At 36.7% G+C, this 10668-nt stretch overlaps 1 protein-coding gene across 1 annotated transcript in view; it reads left to right on the top strand.

Moving 5' to 3' along the window:
• The window catches only part of LOC115923851 (fibropellin-1-like), a 29727-nt gene extending 20138 nt beyond the window's left edge, over positions 1-9589 (top strand). Inside the window, exons 10-17 of the mRNA XM_030985233.1 lie at positions 1603-1722; positions 3741-3854; positions 4806-4919; positions 5375-5488; positions 6373-6486; positions 7636-7749; positions 8210-8323; positions 9238-9589. Of these exons, the coding sequence (XP_030841093.1) occupies positions 1603-1722; positions 3741-3854; positions 4806-4919; positions 5375-5488; positions 6373-6486; positions 7636-7749; positions 8210-8323; positions 9238-9362 (929 nt within the window). The 3' untranslated portion in view covers positions 9363-9589. The remainder of the gene's footprint in view (positions 1-1602; positions 1723-3740; positions 3855-4805; positions 4920-5374; positions 5489-6372; positions 6487-7635; positions 7750-8209; positions 8324-9237) is intronic.
• The last annotated feature ends 1079 nt before the right edge of the window (positions 9590-10668 follow it).

The raw sequence follows: 10668 nt of genomic DNA, 5'->3' as shown, positions 1-10668 counted from the left end.
AAAACTTCTTTTAGATTATGTGGTAAGGTAGAAAGATATTCATCAAATCTTAAACTTTAAGTTATGGATATTTCAGAAAGCGTCCCATATTTTCTGTAATAAAGCCAAAGTCAATTTTGCGTCATATTTATTTGATGTAAGTTGATACTGTATGAGTAAAAAAAATCGAAGGAGTGAGGTGAAACGTAATTCAGATCTTTATCCTTGATTTCAGTTACTTGCCCCATGCAAGTTTTTTTTTAAAGTAAATTTAAGTAATGAATGCTGATAGAAGAAACTTTCTGGCTTTTGCCAAAGGACAAAACTCTTAGACCATGTGTGTAGAAGTGTGGCGTAACAAACACTTTACTGTATTAGTTCGAAATTCATATTTAGGCGCCATCCCAATCATATTTTGGATATTTTGATTTACTGTTGAACAATATTGGCCTAAATTAGTTACTTAATATTCAGGTTGTTTTAGAAAGGAAATCTAAAAAAGACAAGGACATGATTTTTGTTCATTATCTAACAACATTTTCAGGCCTTTACAGATTTCATTTACGATAAAGCCGTTTGTTTATAATTATGTTTCTCAGTTTTGTTTGTTAGCTAGGATATTGTCGGGTTAGATATCGACGATTGTGTGACCGCCCCTTCACAAATAAACATATTGATAGATACATACATAAATGAATAAATAAATGCTACAACAACAAATAAACAAAACAAGCAACTTGCAATACCCTCGTTTTCCCCGTGTGAGGAATATTGTGCCAAATACTTGCCAAAAGTGATCATTAGTTTAATAAATATTATACAATTGTGCATATTCAAGCATAACCAATTAGATACCAATCCTCATGCTGGAAAACGTTTAGGGTGGAATGTTCAGCATTACTGATTTTTACATTTTGTTTAACCACTGCTTTTCACTATCCAGATATTAACGAGTGTCTTTCCAACCCTTGTGAGAACGGAGGTACATGTACAGATGAAACTAACATGTACACATGTACATGTGAAGCAGGATACACGGGCGACGAATGTCAAACAAGTAAGTGTTTCCTCCTTTGATATTTGAGGATTTACTCCGAATTTCAGTTCAAATAGATAGTTGAGTTCAGTGAAAAGTGAAAAGTGATTTGTGATTTTTGTTTTCATTCTTTGTATGTTAGTATGGAAAGATGTCATAGAGCAAATGTCCTCTGACTGACAAGGGTGGCTCTTCAAATGCCCATATATTCAAAATATGAAAAGGGATAGCTTTGAGTATCTTCATGAAACTATGAAAACTGTGTTTTTTTTTTGTTCTTACATTCTTAATTCACACTTTTTCATTGAGGTCTGATATAACGGAATCCTCAAAGTCAGAATAAAGTATTTAGTACCATCTTCCTGAAAATCACAGAGGAAATGAGAAATATTTGTGCAGTATTTACTTTTTTGCAGAATAAAGTAAATATGTACCAATATAGCCGGATCTGCATAGATTTCAAAGGAGAAAAGGAGTTGTGTGTATGTGCAAGGCTTTCGAATGACAAAGAAGAAGCAAATTCTGCATATATCTAATCATGAACCAAGAGACCGATTTCATGTCCTTCTTCTCTTGATCTGTTCCAGACATCAACGAGTGTATGAGTGCACCGTGTCAAAATGGTGGTGTTTGCGTGGACGGGGTCAACAGTAATTATTTCTGCTTATGCACAGGCACCGGTTTCGACGGAACCCACTGCGAAAACAGTATGTACCAATTTTGTTTTACTTAAAAACCATATTAATACAAAGATTGCTTAAAGTAATATTAATAATGATATTGATAATAATATTAATGATGATCATCATAATATGATAATAATAAAAATGATAACAATAATAATAATACTTATAATAAAATAATAATATTAATAGCAATAATAATAATACTTATAATAATAATAGCAATAATAATAATAATGATCACAATATTAATCATAACAACAATAATAATGATAAAATTATCAAAATTTGTTTGTCCATGGCAGCCTTATCAGCATAAAAGCTGTTCTAGCTGGGGCCGTACAAGACTATTATTACCATCATTTGTCAGGTACCCACTTACACCTGAGTGGAGAGTGGCGAATGTGAATTAATGCCTCGCCGAACGATGTTAGTATCGGGCTTGGATTCGAACCCTCAACCCTTAGATTGAGATTCAAGTGAATGAACCAATATACTTAGACTTCTGCAGAATATTTCTTTTAATCCTGTGGTGTACGTCAACATCACTCCATCCAAACCCTTTTAATAGATCATTATGGGATTCAGCGTAAGATTATTGCGCAAAAATATCAGTATAGGGGACAGCTGGTTATACCAGCATTCCTTGTATTAGATGACCTGTATTGGCTCGCTACTGTTCATATAACATTTAATCTGATTTGATGTTTATTATACATCAACATATTAACAATGTTATACATTTAGACGTATGAAATCACATGGTGTATACAGAAATAAGTCGTCTTAAGAATAAGCTAAATTTTCTACTTATCTATTGTAAGTTATTGAAAACAAATAGCCTCCAACAAAGCTTTGAGTAATATGAAACCAAAAAATACATTTTCCTAGGTAAGTGATGAATATAATACATTCACATCAATTACAGAAAAAATAGATCCTACCAAAACAAACAAACAAAGAAAACGAACAAACCCAAAGAATTAAGCAAAAAACAAAGCAACATGTAATTTTCTGACGGTTTTCTGGAACGAACACTTTACACGCCGCGTAAATTTGTTATTTTGTTATTTTGCCAACATAGTTTGAGGAAAGATCACGATAAACCTTCTTTTTAAAAATTGGTTTGCTGTACGAATGATTGTTCTGATATTTTTAATTTATTTGATCTCATTTGCCTTAATATTTATCCATTCTTGTGAAAAATTATATTTGTGGAGGAGGTTTGGTTCTTTTTAAGTCTAAGACATTTATTTAAAAATGTATATCATATCGAATGTTAAATTATGATGTATTGTATACGTATCTATTTGTAAAAATGCATATTATTTCAACTTGAAATGAATAAAATACTTGAATTTAAATGATTCATGGACAATACAGGTTCCGATATTATATGTAGAGCTTAATTTATATGGATTTAAACAAAAATTGTGGAATAGTGAAGATTTATAATGTGTTTTCAGTCATTTGGGAGGGATTTATGGAAGACCGTATCCGACCAAAAAATAAGTTACCTTACCTAATGTGACTTTCCTACTCTCTTCACCTAGATATTGATGACTGTGCTAATGGCCCGTGTTTGAATGGCGGATCATGTATGGATGGGATCAATGATTACAGTTGTACTTGCGAGCCTGGATTCATCGGAAAAAACTGTCAAATAAGTAAGTATGTTTGGTGTATGCATGTGTGTTTTCTTTGATATACTGCGTGTAAAGATACTAGGAATATGATAATTTCTAGTTACTTACTGCTGGACAATATATATGTATATATCTATGTGTTATATATGTGTGTGTGTGTGTGTGTGTGGGTCTGTCAACATTCAGTTTAATCTATGGGGATCAGTCGAATGACTCACAGGATTGTCGAAAGTTTAAGCTGTGACATTATATAATTGTCTAAATGGCTTTACATACCTGGATCTTGGCTTGTCGTTTCTGTCTCTCAAGCCCATAAGTGAACTCTGATGTAAATAATAAGCGCGTGCTTGTCTTATAACAACCCCACTCTCCTCTTATATTTTCACTATCAAATAGACTTCAACGAGTGTGGAAGCACACCCTGTCAGAACAACGGAATATGCATGGATGGAATCAACAGCTACAGGTGTGACTGTATGGATGGATGGACCGGTCCTTTATGTGAATACAGTGAGTATACCAAAACTCTAGGAATCATCTCACCGATATGTTCTTGTGATATGAAGCTCTCATATGAAGTTTAAATATAAAGCTGAGTACTGGCCATGTAATCACATTTTGATAGAAACTGTTCTGGAAGCTATGGGAAATGTTGCTTATGTAGTACATAAAAATTGGTATGTAATGTGGAGTTTCGAAATGATAAAAAGGATAAGAAACTGACTCCGTCTTATTGTTGATGGCATGCACCGCACGAACAAAAAAGATATATGGGACTACGCACAGGTGTTTAGACCAACATTTTCAGCTATCTTTTGTCTATCTCGATTCATAAGGAATTTAATTGGCATCCTTTTCATAATGCTTTTTTTATTACCATGACTATGAAATGCTTCAAAAGCTGAACTATAAAGGAAGAAATAACTTTTAAGTTACATCACCAAACAGATGAACCTCTTCAACGATTGAATGAGAAATATATTATCATATCCGATTGATACACGTCTGTATACAAAAATCACTCAAATACGGTGGTGTAGAAAAGGGCTATATCTGAACGGACATCTGCTTTTCAGTTTGCATTCCCCCTCTTCCATTACTCTCGGGTTTTATTTTTCGTTATCGCGAATAGATTTGAAGAGACAAAAGCATATAGATAATAATGAAAATGTACGTTTTATATGTCTACTATACTTGACATGTAAGCAACCAAAAGATGGATTCGTGAACCATACCATGATCAGGAGATGTATGAGTCGTGTTCACGACTTAAGGGAAGGTACGATTACATCACTGGTTTTGCACTCCTATCCAACCTTCCTGAACAAATGTCCTTCTTGGTTATGGCTATCACTGGGATGCCCCGATTGTATTTCTACCTTCTTTTGATTTTGTTCTCTCTCTCTTTGCCACGAAATTAAATGGTTGGATAAATAAATCTACATTTCGCTTTCTCTACAGACATTGACGAATGTGCTAGTACTCCTTGTTCTAATGGTGGAACGTGTTTTGACGGAATTAACGAATTCAGCTGCCAGTGTGCTCCTGGGTGGACCAATCTTACGTGTGAAACTAGTAGGTCATTTTATAGTTACAAGAAGCACCAGGGAACAGTCAAGCTAGACAGGGCGTAAAAACTAACTTGGGATCACTATATTTATTTATTTAGTTCTCTATTTATTATTCATTCATTTATTCATCTTTTTATTGGGGTTGTTTTCTTGTCATGGAACTTTGCAGACATGCCCAGCGACCCAAAACACGACTACTAGGGAACGAGTTTTCAGCAACTTATTTCCACCACTGCATATTATTCTGTCGCTCTCCAACATTAAGCCGCCTTTCCGAACAGTAATACAATTATCTAAGAGCAGTCTCTCAAATGTAAATCTTCCATCTTCATCGCAATGAAGAAAGATATAAGTGTAATCATTTGCGCAAACTGTCGTCTTTAGAAGAATTAAATCTTGGTTTTGGAAAGATGAAACAATTTACATTTAACAATTACATAATAATATTTGTCTTTTCAGATATCGATGAGTGCGCGAGTGGCCCATGTCAAAATGGCGGTACGTGCGACGATGAGGTAAACGGCTACACATGCATGTGTCCCGTAGGTACAAATGGTACAAACTGCGAGGCACGTAAGTACAATATTCCTCTGTGTTCAACAATACATGGTATCCACAGCAAGTGACATTTATGCAAACATTTAGATAATTGTGTCTTAGCATTCCACAATCCTTACAGCAAGCCACTACCCCAGTCTTTCCCAGGTGAATCACGAACGGCATATTCAAAAGTATTTTTTTCAGTCTCATCTGCGTTTTGGTATTAGGTAACTGTATACCTCTGATCTGCAAATCCCCAGATTGGATTGGATGTTTATCTTTTTGATTTTACAATGAACTGCGATCATTGGGTAATAAGCATAAAGGTATAAGCAACTAATTGTTTCTGTACATTGGTAATTAGTTCTTCGTCAGTTTATAATACAATTCGTTTGTAAGTATGATTACAAGTTTTATTCTTCCTTGTGAAGTTACATCCGCTTCAATAACTTATAATTATTAGGTACTTCAACAACATTTGAGCTTCCTATCAACCATTTATCAACTTGATAAAATATCGAACTTTACGGAATGAAATAAAAGGTATTGGGGGGGGGGGTCGGTTATTTTAATGTCCATATTTTATGATTTTGATGAATGGTTGATCGGAAAATCAAATGTTGTGAAAGTACCTTATTCAAGTTTAGACACCATATGATTTAATTTGTAAATTTCTTATTAAATTGTAAACAATATTATTATTTAACCAAAATAACATTTCTCAGATAACGTTTGGAACGGACAGCCTGTCGAGGTACAACGAGATGACAGTTTATGACCGTTTGTACATGCGTCAACACCACTGTCTGTGGCAACAATGGACTAGGGGTTATTCCTTGGTTCTTTGTTGTGATAATCAAAACAAAATATGTATATTATATTGATATTATTATTATTAAAATCAAATCCCATTTTAGTTGGGGACGCCTGTATGAGTGACCCTTGCGAAAACGGATCTACCTGCGTCAATTTCGGAGCTGACTTCATCTGTCTATGCGCACCGGGCTTTGAAGGGGATCTTTGTGACTTGGGTAAGATATAAAACAAGTTAAATAGGTAGAATCAGGGTGTCACCGAAGGGGGGGGTGGGGCTAGGGATGAGACGCAAGTCTCTGTAAAACATTGTCGGAAGTTGTAGCTTTGAAAAGTATAAAAAATATGTTCATATGACCGTACTAATCAGATGCCTAAACCCCTGAGCTTCCGGGGCTCTGCCCCCTGGACCCCACTGGATGCTAATCTGACGATGATGTTGCCTAAAACCCCTGAGCTTCTGGGGGCTCCGCCCGCTGGACCTCACGCCAATCAGTGTCCTGCCAGTGTCACAAATAAGGTATAAAAATATGTTCATCTGACCGTAATCAAATGCCTGAAACCCCTGAGATTCAGGGGTTTCCGCACCTTCGACCCCACCAGGGGCCCCGAGACGCTAAAGCATTCAATGAATGTATGTCTTGGAATTTATTAGTATTTAGACTTGTATTAGAGATCAACTCTGGACTAAGATTGGGTTTTTCTCTCACCTGGGTGGAGAGTGGAAATGTCGATTTATGTCTTGTAGAAGGACATTAGAGTCGCGGCGGGACTTGAACTGCGAACCATGTGTGCCAAAGTCCAGTGACGTATCCGCCAGACCTCGACACCATGTATTCAGAAGCAGAAGGGCACTTTGTATAAAAAAAGGAAACACTCGTATCCAGGCGCGGATCCAAGATTTCTTAGGGGGGGGCCAAATTTGAAATTATGCGAGCAAAATATGTGTTTGTTTGTTGTTGTTGTCACCCCATCACCCCATTCTAACATGCAGGCCTCGCTGAACGATTCTCTAATTAGTTGGGCGTGGGGTGAGGGTGGAGGTGGTATTTACGATCAGGTAGAGCGTAGCGTAAATTGGCGTGGGGTCTAGGGGATCAAGGGGTGGAGCCCCCAGAAGTTCAGGGGGTATAGGCATTTACTAAGGGTCAGGTGAGCATAATGTTGATACCTTATTTGTGACACTCGCAGACCTTCAATTCATATCTAACCCTCCTGAACAAATGTCCTTCTTGGTTATGGCTATCACTAGGATTCAACGATAGTATATTCTACCTTCTTTGTCTCTATACTTTGTTTTCCTCTCTTTGCCATGAAATTAAATTAAATGGTTGGATAAATAAATCTACATTTTGCTTTCTCTACAGATATTGACGAATGTGCTAGTGACCCTTGTTCTAATGGTGGGACGTGTACTCATGGATTCAACGAATTCAGCTGCCAGTGTGCTCCTGGATGGACTGACATTATGTGTCTATCTAGTAGGTCATATCAATTGTTACAAGAAGAAACAGGGAACAGTCAAGCTACACAGGGCTTATAGACCAACTTGGGATAACTATATTTATTTATTTATTTCTCTATTTATTTATTCATTCATTTATTTATCTGTTTATAGGGGTTGCTTGCTTGTCATGGAACTTTGCAGACATGCCCAGCGCCCTCGAAACACGATTACTAGGAAACGAGTTTTCAGCAACTTATTTCCACCACTGCATATTATGCTGTCGCTTTCCAACATTAAGCCGCCTTTCCTAACAGTAATACAATTATCTAAGAGCAGTCTCTCAAACATAAATCTTTCAGATTCATCGGAATGAAGAAAGCTATAAGTGTAATCATTTGCGCATACTGCCGTCTTTAGAAGAATTAAATCTTATTTTTTTGTAAAGATGAAACCTTTTTCATTTAATAATTACATAATAATATTTGTCTTTTCAGATATCGATGAGTGCGCGAGTGGCCCATGCCAAAATGGCGGTACGTGCGACGATGAGGTAAATGGCTACACATGCATGTGTTCCGTAGGTGCAAAGGGTACAAACTGCGAGACACGTAAGTACAATATTCATCTGTGTTCAACAATGCATGGTTTCCACAGCAAGTGACATTTATGCAAACATTTACATAATTGTGTCTTAGCATTCCACAATCCTTACAACAAGCCACTATTCCAGTCTTTCCCAGGTGAATTACGAACGGCATATTCAAAAGTATTTTTGTCAGTCTCATCTGCGTTTTGATATTAGGTAACTGTATACTACTGATCTGCTAATCCCCACATTGGATTGGATGTTTATCTTTTTAATTTTACAATGAACTGCGATCATTGGGTAATAAGCATAGAGGTATAAGCAACCAATTGTTTCTGTACATTGATAATAAGTTCTTCGTCAGCTTATAATACGATTCGTTTGTAAGTATGATTACAAGTGTTATTCTTACTTCTGAAGTTATACCGCTTCAATAATCATATAATATATTATAACTTATAATTATTAGGTACTTCAACAACATTTGAGCTTCCTATCAACCATTTATCAACTTGATAAAATATCGAACTTTACGGAATGTCATAAAAGGTTTTTTTTTTTTTTTTTTTTTTGGGGGGGAGGTTATTTTAATGTCCATATTTTATGATTTTGATGAATGGTTGATCGGAAAATCAACTGTTGTGATAGTACCTCATTTAAGTCTATACACCATATGATTTAATTTGTAAATTTCTTATTAAATTATAAACAATATTATTATTTAACCAAAATAAAATTTCTCAGATAACGTTTGGAACGGACAGCCTGTCGAGGTGCAACGAGATGACAGTTTATGACCGTTTGTATATGCGTCAACACCACTGTCTGTGGCAACAATGGACTAGGGGTTATTCCTTGGTTCTTTGTTGTGATAATCAAAACAAAATATGTATATTATTTTGATTTTAATATTATTAAAATCCAATCCCATTTTAGTTGTGGACGCCTGTATGAGTGACCCTTGCGCAAACGGATCTACCTGCGTCAATTCCAGAGCTGACTACATCTGTGAATGCGCACCGGGCTTTGAAGGGGATCTTTGTGACTTGGGTAAGATATAAAACATGTTAAATAGGTAAAATCAGGGTGTCACCGAAGGGGGGCGGGGGTAGGGATGAGACGCAAGTCTCTGCAAAACATTGTCGGAAGTTGTAGCTTTGAAATTTTGTTTCTGCTTTTGAATTTGGAGTTTGGAGTATTCTTCTTCTTCCTCATTTTCCTCCATATCTTCCTGCTCCGCCACCCCTTCCTCTTCTTCTGTTGCACCATTTTCTCCTCCTTCTTCTTATTTCCCTTCTTTCTCTGTCTATCTGTCTGTCTCTTCCTTCTCTATCTTCCCCTCTTTCTCTCTCTCTCTCTCTCTCTCTCTCTCTCACAGTGTCGATTGTTTGGATGAAGTAGGGCAAGCTTCCTCCCGTTCAGATGCATGTGGAAATTACAACAACTGGTTTCATCTTTCTTCTTGGAAACTACCAAACATTCTGTCCTCTTCAGGTTGAATGACAGCTAGCCCAGGTTTTCACTTTCGATGGCTACTTTATTCAGTAGTGCGTGCAACTTATACCTGCTGCCTGCAGCTAGGGCAGTATCATTGACATGATAATCTTAGGTTGGTTACGTTCTGGCCGTCAACTATAATACCCTTCATGTCAGATATTTAACGCATTGTCACCTCGCTATACAGCAAAATGAAAATGCGTGAAATATCTTACATAAAATTGAATAACTGGGTCTAACTGTCATTCAACCTGAAAAAGACAGTTACCATTACGCAGCCTTGCCGAACTCCTCTCTTGATCTCTGTACATTCGCTGGTCACCCCTGGTCACCCCTGATTGCAGCTTTCTGATCCCAGAACATGTTCCTTATCAGCCGCAGATCCTCCCACTCAATGTCTGACCTACAGAAAATAGCCATTAGGTCTTCATGTCTTACTCTATCAAAGGCCTTGGTCTATTCTATTTAAGCACTAATATACACCTTTCCGCACCTCCATAGCTCTTTCAATTAACACATGCAGGGCAGACATAGCATTCCTAGTTCCCATACTGTCTATAAATTCATACTGCACTTCTGATATCTCTTGTCGAATCTTTGATCTTACTTTCATTAGGAGAACTCTCAGAATGAGCTTAGTGGCATGGCTCATCAAACAGATTATACCTTGGAGACAGCTTCAGAAAACCTTGGTCATGGAGACTCATTTCATCCCTCCACCTGTAACATGCTGAACCTATATTGTACTGCCACTGTGTAATTTTCCTTCTGTTATTTGTCCTCTCTAACAAGGTTCAGTTCCAATCTCTGGCTTGCCTCCATCTTCTTCAACGTTCTAAGCCTGACCCACATGTGACATATGATGAGCAC

The sequence above is a fragment of the Strongylocentrotus purpuratus genome, unplaced genomic scaffold (assembly GCF_000002235.5).
Source record: "Strongylocentrotus purpuratus isolate Spur 01 unplaced genomic scaffold, Spur_5.0 spur5_scaffold_14, whole genome shotgun sequence".
Taxonomy (NCBI): domain Eukaryota; kingdom Metazoa; phylum Echinodermata; class Echinoidea; order Camarodonta; family Strongylocentrotidae; genus Strongylocentrotus; species Strongylocentrotus purpuratus.
This window is presented reverse-complemented; position numbering and strand designations above follow the sequence as displayed.